Genomic DNA, 22,165 nt, shown 5'->3' on the forward strand with positions numbered 1-22,165 from the left:
TGATATACATATATATATTTGAGTGTGTATACTATAGAGTGAATCATATTGTTGCTTTTTAAGTCACAAAAGCACAATATAAATATGGAATTTCCTGTGACCTCTTTTCCCTGTTGTAATAAAAATACATTCTTTACAGTTAAAGTAAAACTAGTGCAAGTCCATTCTGCTGCTCCTGTTCACCCAGCTGACCAGATCTGTATCATTTACATGGCACTTCATACTTGAAAATGACGCTGAATATTTTCCCTCCAAGGCGATCGGCAAGCCAGGAGTTTTTGATAACAGCAAGCTTGAGGCTCTCACACTTCAAAGCCGCGTAGTAATTGGTGTGGATGGCACGACCCATGCCTTCAATGATAACCAAGTCTGTCTTCCGTTCTCTGACCAGCACAGCCAGACCTTTATCCAGGCGGCTGAAATGAGAGGTATGGTTAGAAATAGTCATCCTTGCACTGCAGCTGAAAAAGCAGATGTTCTGAGGGTCCTGTCACTTGTAGGAAACGTGGCAGGGGATGGAATTACTGACGCCAATAACCAGTAACACCTTAATCAAAATTAATGGGATATATAAAAATATAGTTTTAAAAGCTTCATTAAGTGTGTGCAGAATTGGGATTTCTGAGAAAACACGGGTTAAGTTCTGTGTCCAAGAGAGAATGGCAGTTAAAAACAGGTAACATGAAGTGCTTCTTACAGTCACGTGGATTATTGACAGCATGTAATTGCTGAACAGCAAAAATGATAAACAAGCTGTAGAGCAACTAGAAAGGCTTCATCAGTATTACAAGTCTGTAATGCAGACCAACTCAGTCATTTTTGTGAAGGGTGGCTAAGGTATTTCAGCACACAAAGTGACAAACTTGCCATTATACCTCAGATCTAGACAAGGAGAACTTGAACCCGTCTGGACCAGCAGCAGCTTCTCTTCCTTCAGTGCAGATCTTTAATTGAAAATAGGAACAAACAAAAAGTTACAGTCATGTAAATATGGTAATGAGCCAGAAAGAATATCTGAGTATTCTTTGCAAAGGCTTCTTTTCCTGCTAGGAAATCACCCAGAAACACACTTCCATGAGCAGCAGGTTATCTAGTCAGCTACCTGTCCTCTACAGGAAACAGGCTGGAAATAGCATATATTTCCCTCAAATTTTTTTTTTAACAAATAAAATACACTATTTTAGTAGTTTGAGTCCTTATCAGGGATGATACTGACAAGAAGCTGATATGTATACTGTTAAATATAATTAAGAACTGCTTTCTAAATTTTTTGCCATAATTGAAGTGAGTCATCGTTTGTACCTTACTTCTAGTTGCAGATTTCAGACAGTAATGAACACAAATAAGGAACTCCATATGTAACCAGGAGCTTGCTTCTTCCTTCTGTGCTTTTTAAGATATGTTATGAAGACTGTTTATATGCTTACTGAATAACTGGATCCATTGCTGCTATCCGTTCAGCAACGATCAGGGATTCGCTGTAGGTGACATCATTTAGAGCAGGGCCAGAGTTACAAGCCAATATAACCTAAGGCAAAGATGTCAAAATAGTTTATTGATTAACACAGTCCATATACGGTGTTAGAGCTGCCTGTCTGTTTGAACACTGCATTTCTCTGGCTTATATAAGAACAGAATCAAGAAAAGAGAGCCTGAAGGCCTGGTCCTTATTTTCTCCTCAAACTAGCCAACTACTCCAGGTGTTCTGACATTACAGATCCTCCATTAGAAAGCTTAGCTCTGACCTAACCCCTGCTCTGCTTTGCAGTAAACTTAGTTAAACCTCAGACTTCCAGGAATTTAGGAACAAGCTCACTGTCTCAAATTAGATCACTCCCACTTTAGGTGCTATGAGCTGGTCTCATACAGTGCACTGCCAGAAGGTATTTAACAAACCTTTCACCAGTTACAAAAGCTCCATTATGTATTGCCTGTACAATGAAAGACCACTTACCTCTGTTCCTCTAGAAAGAAGCTCTCTAACAAATGGAAAGACGCCTAAAATTATGTCTATTCCACTGTTATCTGCGAAAATTAAGGCACATTTATGAGGGGGACCCTCCTGCAAGAGAAAACCAATGCATTTAGGATTGAGTTCACAGTTCATTTCACAGACTAGTTTGTATTATTTAGAAACACCAGTTCTAAGACCCAAGATTTTATAGCCCTATATTTATCTAGATCTATTCGATGAGCATAGCTCATCAAAACTTTACCTACCCTTATTTTAAGCGAAATCAGTTTCTCTAACGCTGTCTTTGCACAATTAATTAAAACTGTTTATAGCCACTTCACTTAACAGCACTTTTTCAAACTCCATTAATTAAACCTATAACAGCCAATTAAACACGTCTGACTCCAGCAACTGTGAACATGAGCTTCCTTCAGAGGGGTGGTTAGGCTTTGAATCACGTTTTGTTATGCCATGCAGCTGGAGAATACCATTCTGTAGAATACAAGCAGCAGCATGGATAGCTGCCTGTGTGGTTTTTAGGGTAAACCTACCTTTGTGGCTGTTATAAGCTAGCATGCTGTAGGGTAAACAGGATTCCCTTCTCCAGGAAAGGGGAGGATGGACTGCTGGGGGCAGTGACATCCTAAAATAAAAAGACATTTCCTATTCTCCATTAACCTTTAGTTTGTCCTAGATCTGACGTTATGAAATGCAGTTCACTCCAGGTTGTACCAGCAGAAGAACTTCTGCAGTGAATACCGTGTAATTTTTAAGAACAGTTTGTCAGGATGCTGCTTTTTAGCAGTGTTGTGGAGGAATAACTGATACTTCTGTTTTAAGATGTAATATCTAATGATTAGTAGCAAATTCTGTTCATCATTTCCAAACCTGATGAAATAGCAGTGGACATCCCACAGGGGGAAAAAAAACCACAACACGTTGCTCATTACTTTCAGAAAGCTCCACATTATTGTCATTTTTAGCCTGGCTACTCAGATGAAGGGACAATCCAAACATTACATTTGGATGCAATTTTTCAAAATTCCAGGTCTAGTTAAACAGAAATAAGTGCCCTGATAAAGAAGGGACACTACGGTTATGCTGGAAGAGCTTTGAAAGCAGCTGGATTCCAAATGCTGCAGTTCCTGAAGAAAGTAAGCCAAGAAGCTTGGTAAGTGACAAAATGTCTGTTTTATTTCTGTATGGTATGATTGCTGAATTATTAGTGCTGCACTAACAGAATTTGTTTTGAGCTGTCTGAACAGGGCTATGTGAAATGTTAGAAACAAGCTTAATAGGGTTGTTCCATGAGTAATGTATTCAGTTACTCAGTGATCAGTGGTAATTCTGGACTCGTACCTTCAGCCGCTCTAGCCACTGACTGTAGGAATCTTCTAACCAGGGACGTTCTGTGTCACAGACAAAATTGTATTAGCATCACTTTTAGGCAAAGAGTAAATCTGTACATTATGCAAAGCAGGAGGTGTTTCTTTAAAGATATGGAATACTTGAACTCAGATTTTGAATGTTAAAGAGTTCCTGAACTCTTAATTATTGGAAGTTCAACTACAGTGGCCTTGGAATAGAATTTTTCTGATAGCAATACAGTCATATGAGCAAGCTCTCATAATGGCTTGTTCTGAGATGGCTGGTGCTGCTGTTCCTTGAGACACTTGCTAAGACAGGACTGGAACCATTACAGGAAACAGCACAGGCTATTCAGGATATTCTGAGTATTGGGGCAGCAGAGAGGTTTTTGGGTTCCACTTTGTTTGGAACACAAAAAGCAACATTCCACTGAGACTGCATTTCAGATAAACTGGTGAGTGCTACTGAGTCCTTGTCACAAGCAGAACTGCCATCTTAAATACCATCACACTCTTCTTTACTCTCTTATTAACACAATATCCAGATCTAACCAACACTACAGATCTCCCCCCTATACCTTGCAGTTTTGACTTGGCTTCTTCAAATCCAAATTGTGGCTCACATTCCAGAACACTGTATCAGAAAAGAAATAAAGGGTACGCAGTTAAGTAACTTCAGCTCACTTAATTTGAATACTTGCATAGCAGGCTGTTGGCAATTTTATTGCAGGATTATAATTGGGAGTATGGACAGGTCCAGTGACTGAAAAATAGATCCACCCTTAAAAACAAAAGGCTTGCATGTACATTAAATTAGGGAGATTAGCAAGCACTGCTCTATGGGGGAAAAAAAAAAACAACAAACATTTGGATCTGCAGATGACCATAAATATAGTAATGATCTAAACTATCATAGCCATAAAACAACACTTTACAAAGTTAAATCTGGAGATCTGTCTACAACATTTTGAGTTGTATTTGTGTGAAGGCAGGAAAAAAAGAAATTAACTAAATACAGGTTTTAAAAGCCATTCCTATTGGCTGCATGTATAGAAAAGTAGCTTCAAACTTAGCTGGTGATGAGGATGTACATGAGGCCAGATTCTAAGCTGCCAGTTAAAATATTACTCCACGTGGGCAGTGCTTGCCAGTCAAGTCTCATAAAGTGCCTTCAGTCCAGTACCAAGTGATGTTTAACTCTTAGCTTCTTCCTCGAACAGAGGGAGAGCTACACTTAGACAAGTGGCAACCAGACTAATTGCTGTGACTGGGGTCAGTTCAAGTTTCTGCAGTTGTGGGCAGCATTAGAACGCAGATCCAAGTAGCCTCAAATCACCTTGTTTTGAACTGACTTGCATTTTTTTGTTATTTACTCATGAGGGGAAAACTCCTCAAAGATGCAGAAAGGGAAAGGAAGCGCTGAATGTTTGCTGCAGAACAGTGCCCACCTCCCCTACTCTGCATTATCAACCCCACAGAAAGAGGTAAAATCTAGAAGTACAAAAACAAAGATATTTCAAAACTGACAGCATTTACATCCTTTTCTGAATTTATGGCTGCTGACAGGATATATGGAAAGAGAGCTCTCAAAATGGCAGTAAAAATGTATGCTGATCGAAAACAACTGGGATTTAGTTATTTTAAGAGACCACCAACCTGGCTTACAGCCCATTGAATATACACTGATATCAGGGCAACTGGGGGTTACAGAGAGAGCACATTTTCTACTGTAGGAAGATAATATCAGCTTAAATGTAACACATACTCAAAAGCAGAGCTAGTAACAGCTACAAACAAAGAGCCAGACTGCAATATTAGGTGGTCTGTCATTTAATTCAAACATTCAGTGATGTCTGCCAGATTTTAAGGGTGGAAACAAACTTTGCTGCACCGCAGTAATGCTTGCAAATGAACAACCAACATATGATTAAGGTTAAATACAAACTACAACGAGATTGGTGCATTTCATTATTTCTACAACAAAAACAGAAAACCAACAGTTGGATATTCTATATCTTAAAAGGGTGCTTTTAAAATATTTAACACCTACTCTGAGACTGCTTTTGCTCCCCAGTCAAAGACATTCCCCGCAAGAAGTCCTTTCACCAGAGCAAACTGCCTCTCCTCCCAGCCTAATGAATCCAAAGATTCGATTACGCTTTGAAAACATTTTAAGGCTATGCCATTTTCTTTCTGCTTTACCTGTAAGAAAGACATGAAACATCGCATTTATGGACAAAAAATCCTTACCCATCATTGGCTGTCTCAGTCCCAAGACCGCGTTCAAGCATTCTCCTCTACGTTCATGGCCTCTAATGGACCAACAAGTTACTGTTATCAGCATGCTTAGTACCAACAAGAAAAAAGTTGCCTGGGATTCTAATAAACAGCTTTATTAGTGCTAGCATGTGTTCTGTAGTCTGAGAATTACTTGTCTTAATACAGGAGAGGTATGGTAGACCTTGGGCAGACGGGGAGTGGGAGAATGGACACAAAAAAGAGAGACTTAAGTAGCAACATCAAAACCAGGTAACCTGGGTGAGAAGGCTTACCACTAGCAGTTCTGCAAAAGATGGGAAAGTGTGGGTTGTTCTAATTTTTGCATCAAAAAGTTCATCATCCTACATGCTTAAAGACTCTTGATCCCTCTTCTATTGCCAATGAGCTCAAATGTTACACAGCTAGTTCTTTTTTATAAAAAAAGGGACTGAGTGCCACCTTTACCTCAAGATCTTTTGTTGGCACTATCTTATCTGAATTACAAAAAAGGAAAAAAAGAAAAAAAAGCAATCAATAACTGTCCTGAAAACAGCAACAACCAACCAGTTAAACTGTCAATGTCTTGTATGTAAGCCATTACTTATACAAAGCATTCGAGTACAGAACAGTGCCTTGATCTCACACTGCCTGCCCTGTAAAGCAAGAACAGCTTACCTTCGAATAAGGATCCGGAAAATTGAACTCGTTTAAACAGTGTTCCCTTGTATCCAAAAGACTTCTAACTGTTAAGGTGCCATATGCACTTTAAAAAGGAGAGGGGAAAACAGATCAACTACTTCAAACAGGAAAAAAAAAAAAAGAAAAAAAAAAAAAGTAATTTTCTCCTGTTTTTCCATTAATAGGATGAATTCCAGACAGGTACAGCATGTAAGACAAACACCTCAGTTAGAAGTCTTCACATGCCACAAGTGCTGAATACTGCCACTAAGTGGTACATCTATTAAATGGATTATTTAAATACAGAGAGGGAAAACGTTCAGAGTAAAGATGCCAGGTACCATTTTTAGTAACTTGAAGACCTTTAGTCATTTTTGTGCTGAGATAGATGGAATTTTTCTGTTAAATTCTAATGTTTTGTTCAGAGGACCTGACACATCAATTTGTTACTGCCTTCAGCCTACTTAGCTTTAAGCTTGCTCTGCTTAAGAACAAAAGCATTTATGTAGCTTAGTTGGCTTTTAATTTGCTCTGCTCAGCAGAGGTGGCCAGATTACAAAAGCAGGGAAACAAGGACACTTACAAAGGCTGCTGTCTGAGTGTCTGGAGCTTGTTCCAGTACTTCTGTCGGAACTTTTCGGCTCTCTCAGGTGCATCAACAGAATCTGGCTGGCTGGCTGCAGCACGCTTTGCTACCTGGTAGAGAAATGAGGCACTGGAGTTACCACTTCAATTCTTCCTTCTGTGCAACTGACCTGAAGCTCGGGATGAACAGCAACCCTTCCATCTGCTCTATTTTTCTGCTCTTGCACACTCACTTGTCCCTCCCACACAGCATACTCCAGCTTTCCATTAAGCCAACCACCAAAGAGTAATTTTAAACACCTCTTTCCTTCCTAAACATTTAAAGTTGGTGGGTTTTTTTTTGTTATTACTGCTTTTTGGTTTTTGAACCCTGTGCTTTCAGAGGTGAGCCACAAGTTCCACCTATTTAGAGAAGGGTAAAAACAAACAAGAAAAAAGGATGAGGGTGTGGGTGCACATCAACACTCAGTGTTCATTCTTTCTCTGTGACAGTAAGGTCAGGTCAATGTGTTCTCCTAGTGTTTTTCCCAGCCCCCAACTCAACACTTACGAAGTTTCTGATTTATATTTTCAATTAAGAGACAGGGAAGAGGTACTTATTTGCAATAGGTTTGACATACAGGTGCACTTTGTGTGGTTGAACAGCTTGGTCCACATGAAGTATGTGCACCACTTGTAGGTACAACTCCTCTGATATTTACCCCATCCAACGCCTCCTCAAAACAAGTGAGCCAGTATTTTCTGGCCATGGCATCATCTGTGAGGTCAACAGTGTCTGGAATATAGGTTGATGGGTCCTTCAGCAGTGGCAGGTTAACCAGCGGTCTCTCCAACCTATCCATTTCAAACATGTCAAACTAGGTGAAAAACAAAAGATTTATTAGAACTTACTCAGAAATTGATTCACTAGAAATTAAACAAGCACAAGGCCTACAGAAACCCATTCTCAGACAACTCAGGATTGCAGACAACTGCACGTTAGTATATGCAGCCATTAACAAGACATTCTGTTGAATCTGTCAGATTCAAAATTCTCAAGTACAGTATTTCAACTGTAGCAAAGCCAAGCTACCTCAAAGAAAGGGCAGCAGCAGCAGCAGGCTGTCTCTCTCCTTTAGTGATGCTGAGCAAGACAAAGTAGCAGGCACAGTCTTTTAAGAAATATCATGTCAAACCATCACACGTGACTTAAGGCACCATGTCAGCCACTTCTGGTAAAGCAGCACGGTCCCAGGGGTAAGGAGCAACTAGATTTTAAAATAGCCATCTAAGTTCAGATCTAAGTGCCAACACTCATTTTAGGAAAGGCAACCACATACTGTACCACTCCGGGTCCTCTGCATGGGGTAGACATCAGGTGATGTGCTCATAAGTCCAGAACTCCCAGCATAATTCTCTCCCCAGCTATATTGATTTGGATCTAGAAAAGAGAAAGAGAGAGACACATAATCTGAAAATAAAACTGAAAATACTCACATGAATGAGTCTACAGCCAGCATCTCTACAGAGAAGCTGTTCCACTGCAAAAGCCATTTCTCTTTGTCTTTAAAAATATATTTATTTCTTCCCCTCTAAGTCCCAACAGTTATATTTTAACTACTTGCTGAATCATCCAACTCTAAAGAACTTCAAATGAGACACAAGATTACAATTCAAAAAGCATTTTTTTCTTAACCCCTTTCTTTTCCTAATCATTAAGAGCTATTGAAGAAATCCTGTTCTTTAAGCACTATAGATGGCTAAAGCTTCTATTATTAGAGAGTTGGGTTTTTTGTTTGTTTGTTTTTAAATGTCCATCATTAACAGAACAGATTGCAGAACTCTCAGAGCACAGTGTAAGCTTCACATGAGCGCTGAAGTTACTTTCACATTTTTTTCTTTAGAGTTTCTGGAAGTTGAGATGTTCGCCATATGGCCAACAGAACAACAACTTTCACACCTGGGCAGCTCTGAGCTGAGTTCCTTGCTGTTATCTATGGAGTGGTACAAAATGGCTTCCACTGTTCTGAGATATACGTGATATTTACTAAAGCTAAGTACCATAACACCCTGTGATTTGTTCCACTACGATGAATGTACTGAATGGCACGTAGCACAAAGAGAAAACAAGAAAATACAAATGGCAGAATTCGACCAAAGCATCCTACACCCAAAGAATGCTCGAAAGAATTGTCTCATTCTTTATAAACATTTATGAGGCTTTTCACTCTCAAATGAACACAGTTTTGAGATGCTGTTCTTCTTCAGAACATTAACTGAATTCAAAAGCTGGCCTCTTTAAGAGGAAGAAAGTTCTCAAACTCAATTTCCCTGATTTGATTTAGAGGTATGACTGCAGAAATGCAGAAAAGAGAAGAGCCAAATCCTGCTGGATTCTCAGAGGCAAGCAGGAAAACAGTGAGAAATTATCACACCCTTGCCAAAATATATAAAGCAAAGCCCAGCATCTGTGTTTATTAGTGCCAAATGTGTTTATCTAGGCAACAACTTACATGCAGCCTCTTAAGAGAAACTTGGACATTACACTGACATTTCAGAACACAGCATATACAGAACATAGCAATGCTGTACTTACTGTCTTGTTCAGCTCCTTTTAAAAATGCCCCAATGGCTCCCAGGTAGCCTTCATGTCTCAGGAACAATGCCTGAACCTCTCCCTGCCACAATATGAAACATTGCAATTGGATGGTCCCTGATGGCTAACATTACTTCTTTGTCACTAGATTTACACTTAAATTTAATAGAAACAACTAGAAGATGATAATATTCATTTGCACTACACTCTAACACATTCAGTAACTTTAATGGTGCACCAAAAAATGGTGTTTCTGAAAGACAGCTTCAGGAGGAACGGCTAACATACATCATTCCACAATTCTAAGACAGCTGGAAAAAAATTACATGCAGAAGTGGTGTGTATTCTAAGCCTGCACAACCACAGAAGCAGAGGGAAGCCAGTGCTTCACTAGAAAAGACTGCTGCATTATTCCATGAGTACTCAACTCCTCTTGCTTGAACAGGCTGAAAATGTAAGACCATCTGATTTCCAGGTCATCAACATAAACGTGTCACTGTGCATCCACCACACCCACACCACTGGTTATTCTATTTCATACTGAACATGCAGCAACATCCAGTCACCCTGTATATTATCACAGACAAGCACTTTCCCCATGAATTTAATCCAGTTTAAGTGTTAACAGGAACGGTAGGGAGAACAGGATCATCCCCCACCTAACACCCTTAGTTTTCTTATGGTGAGACGCTGTCCCCTCTGAAGGAAAATAAGCTCTGTCTACAGCAGGTCATGTAGGAAAAGTTAACTGGGCTTAGCTGTAGTGAGGAAATACATAATTCACAGTGAGATTTTGTACAGATAAAACTGTGCTTACAAGAATCTAAAGCTGTAGCTTTCTTGAAACTCAACCAAGTTCTTACCCTAACTTGCAGAAAGACTGCAAGGTTAAACAAGGGGAAATACAAGCATTTTATAGGAGTCTCTTGCCTGAAGCACTGAGGAAAAAAATAAGTCATCAATTCTGTCATACTTCAGTATGCAGTGTGATGGTGGAGGAACTGATCCACCTGTAACGAGCTGTATGTGAACTTTTGGATTAGACCATTGTTCCACTGAAATATCTTTAGTGTTTGCCACAGCTTCAAAAGCTGCAAAGAATTACAGCTTGCTTCCTTTTCCAAAACAAATTAAAAATATATATACATATCGACCAACCAAAAATTACTGATGCTAGTTGCTAACTATCTCAGCAGAGCAATCCAACATTGCATAGCCTGGGGGTGAAAAGAAATAGGTGAAGTCAGCAAGAGGAATTGAATAATAATGGTAGCTATCTAAACAAATATAAGAGCCCAATCCTTGGCAGCTACAAGACACAGTGTCCAACAACCACCAAACAAACAAATACACAGAGAGATAGAGGCCAAACAGAACTCCTAGGAAATTCACATTTGTTTTACCCTCCCACAACAAGGCCCTGCCTTACCTACCTAACCCCAGTCCTTACTGAACGTGAGACTTAGCAAAGCTTCCCTATCACCTAGAAAAGATGCCTAGGCACATGAATCTGCAATTAGGAAAAATTCTGTTTCCATTACCTTTGAGAAGAAGTTGATACTGAAGGTTATTGTGCGCATGGTAACAGGGTGACCCCGAATAAAGAATCCTCCAAAATATATTTTATCTAAGTTATGGAGTTTGGCATAGAGGCAGGCAAGCTGACCAATGTCATTGCTGATCATATGGAGTAAACTTTTTGCCATATCTTCTTTGGAGAACTCTTAAAGGAAGGAAACAGTGAGCCAAATTAGTACAGCCTAAGAATGCTCAAAATGTTTTTACATATATATACATATATATATATCTATATATATTTTTTTTTAAGCAGAGGCCCTACAGCCAGGGCTGAAAAAGACCAATCTGAAGATAGAAGGAAAACACCAAGCCTCCATAAAATATAGCCTGAAAGAAACCTGCTTGAAAGGCCAAGAGTAAATGGCATTGACTCAATTTCACCTCTTTAGGAAAGGTGGATCATCTCTCCATCTAGATATGTGATGCACTGCAAGTATTTTATTATGACACTACAAAGAAAGCTACAAATTTCTGCCATACATCTTTTTCTGGACAAACAGAGCCAATTATATTTCCCACATGCATAAATTTACATTGGCAAACTTACGACAGATATTTTTTTGTTTGCCTAGACTTCCAGAATCCCGAACTGAAAATCCAAACATCTGCTTGCAAGGCAGTCCCACTTAACACACGTATTCAATAAAGTATTGTAGGCAAAATATGTAGGTGAGATCATGAGAAGGACATGAAAAGGTGGTTATTTTTCAGCTCTACTTGTTTGAGAACACGACAAACATCAGACACCCAAGGGCCAGGGGAGATGGTTGCATTTCTTCTCAATAGTTTCAAAGAACTCTAAACAAGTGGAGCAGTGCAGGCAGCAGTCCACATCCCCTCTCAGCCCACATGCATGACATCAGAAAATGGATATGGCAACACGTATTTTTGCTGATAAAACTGGCAACTATTTTTCTGTCCTTTTAAATGTCTGGAGGAAGTTTGTACAAGTAGCAAATCCAATCTGACAGGCAATAGAGGGTATTATTTGCATGCAAATCTTCAGTAGATATTTCTATACTAATACCTTTATCTGCTGTAGTGGATTTCCCAAAGCTGCTTGCTATCAGGTTCCCACTTAGCCCCAGGGTCTGGCAGGCGCCTCCATACACATCTTTCACCAGCATGTCTACGTTTGTGTGCTGTCCCTTGGAAGCAAGTTGCAGCAATTCATCAAATTTCTGAGGATGAGAAGCAGAGTTACTGCAAGTATTCAAGACAGCCAGAGATCCTTGCCCACACGGCAAGAGTTGTGAAGCATTCTTATTGACAGAAAAAAATATGGGCTTTGGCTTGGAACCAACCCTGCATCACTTCTATCTGGAGTCCACATCTTATCACTGATCTTAAGTGGAGAGCCTTTAATGATGAAATGCAACTATCCTCTTAAATGATCTGCAGAGGGGTTGGATCACAGGATCGACCTCAGTCATTCTGTGACTCTAACCTGCAAATATTTTGTTGCATGTTTCCTGAGAACTAAAGGTTGAGTGCAAGATGAATCACGTTGTCTAAATTGTCTACCCTGCAGTAATCTGGAGAACTGAAAGCTCTCTGGCAAAATGATGTCATCCAGAACTGGTACAGCATTAAGTAAAGCACAGTTTGCCAACTTCTCTCCTACATGCAACCCCAGTGAACAAAGAATTAAAACTAGGTGGAAAAACAACTTTATCCAACACCACCGAAAGGATTTATAATATTTCAGCAAGTAAATCACCAAAAAGTTATCCCAGTCTAGCACCTTTAATCTCCAGATTAATGCATATGAAACAGAACCTTCACATATCTTGTCTTGGAATGAAGTCAGCAGCACAGCAAGTAGAGTGAAGTCTTCTTGAGGCAAACAAAAATGTAAGATTAAAAAGTGAACAGACAAAGTCTGTCTTTACAGATGCAGAAATGCATGGATGTCCCTGAGATTAAGCTTTAAAAAAAAAAACAAAACAAAAAAACAACCCTGCATCATCCTAATAGCTTGTATTATGAATTTGCTAATGCTAATTCCCACTTCTACAAATACATTAAAAAAAAAAAGAGCAGACACTGTCATGTTCCAGGATTTCTTTTTGAAATGCATCGAACAAAATATTCTGAGTATGGGTCTTCCCTTTGACATTTTCTTATCTAGTGGCTATGTAACTCTAGCTTTTTCTACACTGGTGACATTTAGTGACTCCTATTTAAGTCACATGCAACTCTGAGACAGGAAAAAACAGCATGATTGAAGAGCTGAGCTAGGCACAGCAGTACGAGATGAGGCCTTATTCTGGCACATCACCAACCTGAGATTGAAGCGCTGAATCCCTGAAAGTGAAAAGAATAACAGAGGTGCAATTCCCCTTCCCTACTCTCACACATTTTGCAATAATTAAGCACTCTGTTTTGCTCCTATGGATGCTCCTGCAGACTCAAACAGAATCACTGTTTTGCCACAGAGCATTTAATCACTTTTGTCCCTGCATTCTACTTGTATCCTTTTGCATGTAAAGCTCCCCTTTATGCTTCAGAAGCATTACAGGTATGAACATAAACCAAGCATTCAGCCTTTATCTAACAGTCCAGGACCACACGCTCCTCATGGAGGTCATTAAAATTGTCCCAAGCACTGCAAAACTGCCCCTTTTCTCTCTGTACAAAGACAGCAGTTCTTAAATAGAAGAATGCTCTGCAAGAGAGACACATACACATTTTTCCACATCTTCTACTGTGCTGATATTGGGCTTCTAATTTCCCATACAAATACCACGTTGAATCATCATGTCTCCCTGTTTAAAGCATTTGGCATTCCACTATTTCAGGCTTTCTCTCAGCATTTTGTATATTCACACGCTCCTTAACATTGAGGTTTCGATACCTTTGTTTTAGTGAGCAGTGCTCCAAGACCCCAGAAGGTTCCACCTCCAATTGAGCTCCCTCCTATCCATTCAAATTTGTCTTCTGATTCTACCTGTCAACAGAACAGAGCACATTTATCTAGAAAGTCCTATTTTACTGTTTATTAACAGTTATAATTTGAGAGTACATGAACTTCATGAGAAGTGGAATTGGTGCAGGCAGAACAATTTCACTGCAGAAATACCAGGCAAAAGGTTATCCAGAGATACAGGTTCCACACACCCACCCCAAAAGTAGCACTTAAAATCTTTGTATTTAATTATTGGGTGAGAATCCTAAATATGGATATTAAATTTAATTCCATAAGCAATGTACGAAAAGTCGTTCTTATCTGACAGTCTTTGTCCTATCAGTTCGTGGAGCAACTTCTCTGAATACCAAATTAAATGTGATTTGAAAAGATTAACTACAGTAAGGAATGGAAAAGCATTTCTAACTCTGTAAGAAATTGAAAGTTAAAAAAAAAAAAGAAGTGATTTTCATTCTAAGTTTTGTGTCACCCAACAAGAAACAGCTACAAATTTAAAATTTTAAAGTTTCAGCTCATCTTCATCAATTCTACAAAATCCAAAACAAACAAAAAGACCCAACAGATTTTAGCAACCACTCACCTTCACTATTGAAACCCCAGAGCCAATGTTCACCAGTAAGTATGGGAAAATGTTTGGGTGATTTGTCTGAAATCGGAACTCTGTGTCTGAATCCTTCTGGTATGCAAACACTTCATGGGGGATGTTCCTCAGCAGAAAGTTGCATCCTTTGATCAGGCAGGTCATCACATCTTCTTTATCTACTCTGAAGTGGGGAAGGGAAAGGAGCTTAGAAATGTCACAGCCTCACTGATAACCAAGCGCTGCTTCAGAACATTGGTTTTAAAGACTTTACAAGTCTTTACATGCAGCAAAAGTCCAGATCTTTTAAACCATGAAACCCAGATTTGCATATGCTCCACCATTCAACTTCAGTGCCAGAACACACAGACCAGAGTGAGGCTGTAGTTACACAGTCGCTTTGATCTTCATTAATCGTTCCTCAGTAAAATGCTCCTGCTCCTGTCTGTGTCTCCATCACTGCTCCAGTGCTCACACAGCTACATGTGTGCCCATGTGATACAGCAGGCCAGGAAACCCATCTGGTAGTTAAGACAACACAACTATTTTCTAACGTGGCCTAATAATCTATTGCTCTTCCCATGCTTTCTTAAGAAGGGAAAAAGACTACAGCATCATTTCCACTCATTTATGGCAGATCACGATGACAGCAAGCAGCCTGCTGCTGGCATCTCTGAACACACACAGACACTTCATGACAAGAACAGGATCTGAACAGTGAATCCCTGAGCAGGGAAGCTCAGATAGGGTGGATGTCAGAGTTAGCCAAAGGTTACTTCTGCAAACTTCTGTATCTAATATGTTGTTACTGGTGTGTGCTAAATTTCTTAAATGAAGTATCAAAAACCTTTACTAAAAACACAAAAGCAAAACACAATTAAACATCTCGACTAATACAGAATGCTTTATGTTTCTCAGGAAAGAAAAGCTGCTTGGGGACCAATCAAGTCTGTTTCAACATGTCAGCAGAATTCTACCTATCAGAAAAAGAAAGTTATGCAAAAAAAGCAGTGTAAAAGGAGATGAAGAGAGTGCCTTAGAAACTGAGAAATATGCTGTGTGAGGTAACATTCTATACTGCTGTAAGTGAATGATACAATTATCTGTACTTACAGCAGCTTTTTTAGCATATGGCTTTTGATAAACGTGTGTGAATGGTGAACCCTTCAGTTTCCTGCAAGGCTCTGCCTCTGCATGAAGTACAGGCAGGATCTATGCAATAAATTACTGTGTTGTTTCAATTATTTACCTTCTGGGCATGCTCACAAAAATAGTAGAAGGTTTTGTAACTGTGACTTCAGAACCCAGGTAGCTATAAGTATTAGGTACATACAGAATAAAAATAAGCTTGCCAGCAATAACTTGGCTTTTAATAATACAGCCTTCTTGTAGATAGCATCTTTGGATTTTAAGTAATGACTCATAATTAAAATAAATACACCTCATCACAGTATCTGATCAAAGATTCCCAATTAAACTTGTTTGTAACAAACTTATTTCCTGCTTGCTACAGCTCAAATACTGTACTTTATATACAGCTGGAGGTTTTGTGCAGTTGGATGATGACTGAAAGTTCAACAGCACTGACAAGTAGGGTAGCACCACTGAAATGCTGCTAGCTGGGAGGTGAAGAGTAAAAAAAAGATCATCTCAATACAGAGTAATTTAATTAAAAAACATAAAAAAAAGCTATTGCAAACAAATCCCTTCAAGAAAAGCTTTGATAACATCATACTTCTTCCTTCACTGCCTTTCTCCTGAAGCTCCCTGGCTTTCCTACAGACCTCTGCCCTGCCAGTTAATGATGCAGTATCCTTTTGCAACTCCTGCTCACTAACTACTGGGTTCAGCCCGACCTGACCAAGATGCACACGTGTCCTCCAGCCTCCACTTCTCTATGCAGATGGCTTTTAGGGGAAGAATGGCAAAGTAGAAAGTTTGCCCGCTATAAGGCAGCGAAGTGTCACTTCAACGATACTGAACTCACTTTAAACAGTTTCACTTACTTCAACCCCAACTTCTTCTCAATAAGATCTTTAAATTTATAGGCACCACCACCTGTAGCTTTGATGACTTGAGTCTCTGTATTGACAAGATGGTCTTTGATGAAATCTAGACAAGTTTCGATATAATTGTTCTCAAACTTGATGAAGTGCAGGCGAGCTGTTATCTCCTCCTGAACTGATATTTCATACAAAGGTTCATTTTCTATGTCCTTTAAAAGAAAACAATTAAAAATATATGGTAAATTTTCTTCCATGCATGAAATCAAAACACGTATGAAACAACAGTTTACACGTTTTTCAGAAGTACCATACTGATCTGTCTAGAAAATAACTATTTCAGACAGTAACTGTAGCAATCTAAGCACCGTCATGGTGAAAGCTAGAAACACAATGGAGATTGCCCAGAACAGAGGCATTACAGAAAGTCAAACTGAGTAAACTGCAAATAATGTTTTGTATAGAAAGAAGCACTAGACAGCTTTCAAAGAAGACTTCTGTTGTACTACGAAAAGCCCAGTACCTTACTTCCAGTTCTACCTTTGCTATGAGTCAATCTCATGCAATTCATTAATGATGCAGTCCTTACCTTTCCAGAATGATCAAAGGATCTCACTCTTGCCACTTTGTGCTGCACAGTTGAATAATAAGCCAACTTGGTTAATGAGCCACCTGTTAAAAGAGATGACAACTTATGATTAATGCCTCACCTTACAGCAAACAACCTAACTTATGTTTATGTACGCTTTACCTAAGAGTTTTTAGCTGAGTTCTCTTCTTCTAAAGCCAAATACAATTAAGCTAAGTGCATAATGTAGTAATCAAAGAACCCTTGTCTTAAAACCTGGCATAGTTAGTGGCAAATGACTATGTGAGAAGAACTCCAGGAAATCCACATAGAGCAGCTGATGCATCTTGTTTCTGTTCATCTCCAGCCATCTCCACAAGTTCTTACTCATCTATACCACCATGTTTGCCTGCTCTACAGGTAGCTCAGTTGAAATACTCAGCTATCTGAGCTGAGTAAATAACCAAAGGCAAAGCAGGTATCAGCACAGCATACACTCCGTGCAGTTGAAAACTTTCTACAAGCCCCCAGATCTGCTGCTTACAAGGACATTTTATATGTAAGCTTGCCACATTTGAGCAATGCATGAAGTCAGACTGAATAACTTGATTTACTCATTTTTCTTTGGGCAAATCAGTACCTGCTGTCTTAAACAAGTGGATGTTTGAGCTTGAACATACAGAGCTGTCAAAACGTTTGTTAAAACATGTGCTTTTTTCTTTCCTCAGAAATAGGGGAGGTATGAGGGGAATCCTTTCAACCTCTCACGTATTAAAGTATCAGTAAGCCTCATAAAACAGCTGCTGTGGTTGTTGGAGGAAAAACAATTTTAACTCAGATAAAAGTAGCATGGGCTGCAAACCAAGCACCCTTATCATATAGAAAGACAGCTTTAACTTTGTACTCACGTCTCAAACGTGACTACAAGGCACTCAGAAGGTCCGTACTTCTCAGTGCTGCAGTTCTATCCCATAGCTGTGTTTAAATCTGTATGCATAGCTGGCCTCTGGCCAGAGATCTGGCACACTGCCTTCTCAGTACGTGTGTGCAAGACCAAGCAAACAATTATAACCAGCTTCTGGTTAAATCCTGAGTCCTACCAGTAAGAAGTCTGTCAGTTCATAACATAACTGCTAAGTGCAGTGGTCCTAACTCGGCTGCCTTACAAATGAATGTAATCAAGGAATGCAGCTTGAAAACTAATCTGCTGGTGCCTGTAGCTTTGCCTACGAAGCAGTGCTACAAACATAGCTTGTCTCTTCCACAATGCTGAGATCAACATGGAATTTTTCAGCAATCTAGGAGAAAAACGGAAGGCATTCTCCAGCAGCGCTCAAGCGAGGTCAGTGCAGAGCAACCCCCGGCAGACACTTATAGTAACAAAAGCAATAAAGCTTTCCTGCCCCCAGATGTTATTTCAGGGCACCGGGCAATGCTGTAACGTTCGTGGTACACAAAACCCGAAGCTGCTGATCGCCTACAGGTGAGGTTTTTCTTCTTTAAAAAGCGAAACAGGGACAACAAAAAAAACCTCAGTGATTTTGTGTGCTACGTGGAGAAGCTTTCCTGCAAACCTTGTGGGAGAGAAACCGCTTGTGTTGACCGCAGCATTCTGTACAGCAGCAGCGGGCCGTGTGAAGGGGCACTGCGGTTCACAGCTCTCACAGCGCGGCCCCCACCAGGGCTCCGCTCAGCTGTGCCGCACCCGGGGCCGTTCGGGCCTGCTGCCACCGAGCAGCTCCCGGCCCCGCCGTCTCGTGGGGAGCAGCCGAGCCCGCGAGCCCCGCGGAAGAGCAGCCCGCGTCCCTCAACCCGCCGGGCTCTCCTTTCCTCGCCCCTCTCCGCCGCCAAGGGCAGCCCCGCACTGTTCCCAGCTAGGCTTCCCCCCCCTCCCCCGCTGCCCATTACCGCCGCGCGGGGCACGCCGGGAGCTGTAGTGCTGCTCTCCGCCCGCGCGGCGCCGCCGCCCGGGGACGGGACTTCCAATCCCGTTGTGCCCCGCGCCGCCCCCTCAGCGCGTTGCGTGATGGCAGCTGTAGTCAAACTCTGGGGCTCCGCGGCGGCGCGGGCAGCTCGGGGGACTGCATAGGACTGCACGTCCCAGTGTGCCCCGCGCGCCAGAAAGAAACGGGCCCCGGTGAGTCCCCGCAGCGGGGAGAGAGCCGTCGCCCTTCCCCCCTCCTCCGCGCTACCGTCCCCACCCGGTTACCGATGTCGATGGCGAAGCGCTTGGCGTTCTCCAGGTTGCGGAAGATTTCATCAGGCGGGAGGGTGATGCTCTTATCCAAACTGCCGTGCCCGCCGCTCCCTCTGCCTCCCCGCTCCGCCATTTTGAACGCTAGCCCCGCTCCTCGCCCGGCCTCATCGGTATGCAAACGTATGTGCATAGATTTGCATGTTAACGAGGCGGGGCGCGTGGCTGAGGCAGGAGGTGAGGGGCGTGCGTGCGCCGAGCAACGGCTGCCCTGTGCGCGTGCGCGGAGCGACGGCTGCTCTGAGCGCGTGCGGCGGGTAACGGCCGTGCTGGGCGCGTGCGCGGAGTAACGGTCGGTCTCGCGCCTCTTCCCGCCTCAGTGCTGAGGGGAGCGGGCCGGCGTCGGCACGGTGCTGCGCTGTGCGGGGCCCCACAGCCGCCGTGCGGGCGTCGATGCTGTTACATCAGCCCCTGTGGACCTTCTTCGTCTCTGGTGGGCCGCAGGTAAGCCCAGGCAGCAGGAGTGTTGTCAGGGCTGTGCTGGCTGCCGTTTTCTGTAGTAAGCGCTGTTTGTGCGAAGCGCCTTTCCTCACCTGAGCTGCGTTGCATCCGTGCAGCCGATGTCTGCGCTCTCTTCACGGTCCTCAGCTGTGTGGCAGCCCTGCTGGTTTTGCCCAGTGTGTGCAGTGCCCGTTGGGTGGCTCACACGGGATGCTGAACAGGGCGATGAGCGCCTCAGCAAACTGTGAGGCCTGTGGGTTGTGTCTGGGAGGGGGGTGTGAGTCTCCCTTTGCCCTTGCTCTGACCTCCTTTGACAGATGTGGCTCTAAGCTTCCAAACCTCTCGCAGAGTGGGGAGGCCTCTGGTTTTGCCTCGTATTGAGAGCCCCGTTTGTTAATGTGGAGCTTTGTGTTCATTTCTGGAAAGCAGCATTGGGGGTTTGAGCGGACGTGGAGCAGTGACGGCTGCTCCCAGCAACGTGTGCTTTTGTACCAAAATCTGCCTGTTCAGCTCACAAACTGAGGGTGAGCCAGGACCTGCAGGGAAATCAGCTGTGTAAATCATTCAATAAACCCAACAAGTTATTCTTTCTTAACTCAATTTTTATTCTGTGCAACCCCTGAATTCAGGATGGTTTCTGACACGAGTTATGCAGTGGTGCAGCTCGCACATAACATCATAACATCCTTCAAGGACAGCACTGATTTTACATTCTCCCCGGTGGGGCTACCAAACAGTAAATATTATTTGTACAACTGCCTTTCATAAAAGACTGATAAATATTTCATGTAAAATCGACAACACGGCCGTAACTTTCATTCCTATAAGGATATTAGAAGGAGGTCTTGCCTTTATAAAAGGCATACATATCCTGAACCTCACAAACAGCACTCTGACTTTGCGAGCAAGACATCCCGAGGAATTTCCTCTACGCAGCTTGAGTTCTGGTGTAACCATTTCCGGAGCTCAGTACAGTCTACAAATATCATAGAACCTGCTGGCAGCCAGGTTTTCACATGTCTGCGCTTAGCCCAGCCCCAGCTGCTGCCTGCAGCTCAGGTGCAGGTGGTGTGGGGGTCCCAAGCGGGGCAGGATGCAGGGGGGCTGCTGCTGAGCAGACACCTGAAAACACTGACCCAAACATCTCAGCAGTTACAGCTTTCTCAACAGATGTACCCGTGCAACCTCACTAAGGTTAAGAACAGTCAGCGTTCCTCTCTGAACAACTCGGTCCTCCTAGCAGGAGGGTTACGTGCCGCATTCCTTCAGAATAACTTTCTTTCCACGTGGTGGGAACGTTTCAGTCCTTCTGGAAGAAGGGAAGCAGGCATCCATGTGCAGTAATGCTCTGCAGAAGGAAAACATTTTTTCCTACTGGTGAGAGGAGTAGGGGGACTTCTGTAGCAAGTCGTGGTCTCCTCTGGAATGTGCACCAGTGTCCAGGTGATGGTGGACGTGCTCTTGGCCTACCAAGGCCTCCAGAGGTTGCAGGAGGGCTTTGCTGGTGCTTGTTTTGCAGAGGGGTGGTGAGTGGAAGTGGGTGCAGAAGGAGAACCAGAGTCCTTGGGCATTGCTTGTGACCTCTGGAAATGGCAGATCAGCTTCATCTGGGTTTCTGTGTTTGCTGAATGGAGAGAGAGGAATTGCAGAGCTTCTTTGAGGCACCAGGCATACCCTTCGCAGTAATCCTGCTGTAGGCTTTTGGCAGATGCTGCAAAAGCTGAAAGAGAAGATGAGGAAAGAAGCGTTAGGCAGGCAGACTCAGATGGCTGTTGTGTCAGAAAGCAAGGGCAGCAAGCAGTCGGGGATCAGGGTGTGTGCTCACCTCGGCTGTATTTCAGGTAGCTGACAGTCATCTCCAGGATGTCGGCTTTCTCCAGCTTGGAGTTGGGTTGGTGTCTCTGGAACTCCTTCTCCAGCAGCACCTTCAGCTGCTCAATGCTGCTGTTAATCCTATCGCGACGCAGTTTCTCTACAATGGGTTTTCTGAGCTGTAACACAAAGCAGGAGGACAGTTAGTGACATGATTTTCCCCTTCCATCTCTATGTCATCCTCTGCTAAAGAGGCTCAGCCCTTCTCAGCCATGTGCCCTTGCAGTCAGAGCGGATACTTACTCTGTTCTTCTCTTTGGGTGTCAGGATTTCCAGGGAGAGAGCGCTGGGTGCCATTATCCGAGAGCTGCTGTCAGCACGGAGCTGGCTGCTTGGCCGGTGGGGAAAGCAGTGGAGAGTTGCTCTATTTATATGCAGGAGCTGCATACAAATGTATGGGTCCAAAGCTACTTTGAGTTTCCCACAGTCGAGATAGCCAATCCATGTGTGCCCCGGGACAATAGGGACAGCATCTATTACAGCATGGTAAATTGACTGTGAATTGCCTGGGGATAATACCCT

The 22,165-nt window shown here is 42.4% G+C and overlaps 3 protein-coding genes across 6 annotated transcripts in view; 1 reads left to right on the top strand and 2 right to left on the bottom strand.

Moving 5' to 3' along the window:
• On the bottom strand, nucleotides 1-19,536 carry PANK4 (pantothenate kinase 4 (inactive)). The gene is made up of 19 exons (XM_042883074.1): nucleotides 19,286-19,536; nucleotides 17,098-17,180; nucleotides 16,512-16,720; nucleotides 14,506-14,689; nucleotides 13,854-13,946; nucleotides 12,024-12,177; nucleotides 10,960-11,141; nucleotides 9,419-9,500; nucleotides 8,163-8,263; nucleotides 7,545-7,700; nucleotides 6,842-6,954; nucleotides 6,256-6,343; nucleotides 5,372-5,523; nucleotides 3,900-3,955; nucleotides 3,314-3,363; nucleotides 1,955-2,062; nucleotides 1,428-1,528; nucleotides 876-944; nucleotides 1-416 (listed from the first exon to the last, which is right to left on the bottom strand). Exons 1-19 carry the CDS (start codon nucleotides 19,461-19,463, stop codon nucleotides 203-205), a joined length of 2,373 nt encoding a protein of 790 aa, XP_042739008.1. The 5' UTR covers nucleotides 19,464-19,536; the 3' UTR covers nucleotides 1-202.
• Nucleotides 18,512-22,165, top strand: part of LOC122186429 (transcription factor HES-5-like) — a 21,147-nt gene continuing 17,493 nt past the window's right edge. The window contains exon 1 of one of the 4 annotated variants that reach the window (XM_042883084.1): nucleotides 18,512-18,559. The gene's annotated coding sequence lies outside the window, so the exon portion shown is untranslated. Of the gene's footprint in view, nucleotides 18,560-19,192; nucleotides 19,454-19,639; nucleotides 19,775-22,165 lie in introns of those variants that run through there. The other 3 variants (XM_042883083.1, XM_042883081.1, XM_042883086.1) reach the window with 3 other exon arrangements.
• HES5 (hes family bHLH transcription factor 5) lies at nucleotides 21,238-21,940 on the bottom strand. Its single transcript, XM_042883088.1, has 3 exons — nucleotides 21,887-21,940; nucleotides 21,597-21,762; nucleotides 21,238-21,491 (listed from the first exon to the last, which is right to left on the bottom strand). Exons 1-3 carry the CDS (start codon nucleotides 21,938-21,940, stop codon nucleotides 21,238-21,240), a joined length of 474 nt encoding a protein of 157 aa, XP_042739022.1.

Source organism: Lagopus leucura, unplaced genomic scaffold (genome assembly GCF_019238085.1).
Source record: "Lagopus leucura isolate 7727_CA_CO unplaced genomic scaffold, USGS_WTPT01 Super-Scaffold_100037, whole genome shotgun sequence".
Classification (NCBI taxonomy): Eukaryota; Metazoa; Chordata; class Aves; order Galliformes; family Phasianidae; genus Lagopus; species Lagopus leucura.

Coding starts and splice junctions, on each gene's coding strand:
- HES5 (XM_042883088.1), bottom strand. CDS start 21,940: ATGGCACCCAGCGCTCTCTCCCTGGAAATCCTGACACCCAAAGAGAAG. Junction 21,763..21,886: donor CACCCAAAGAGAAGAACAGA/GTAAGTATCCGC, acceptor TTTGTGTTACAG/CTCAGAAAACCCATTGTAGA. Junction 21,492..21,596: donor CTACCTGAAATACAGCCGAG/GTGAGCACACAC, acceptor CTTCTCTTTCAG/CTTTTGCAGCATCTGCCAAA.
- PANK4 (XM_042883074.1), bottom strand. CDS start 19,463: ATGCACATACGTTTGCATACCGATGAGGCCGGGCGAGGAGCGGGGCTA. Junction 12,178..13,853: donor CACTGCTCACTAAAACAAAG/GTATCGAAACCT, acceptor TCTCATCCTCAG/AAATTTGATGAATTGCTGCA. Junction 9,501..10,959: donor GTATCAACTTCTTCTCAAAG/GTAATGGAAACA, acceptor ATATTGTGGCAG/GGAGAGGTTCAGGCATTGTT.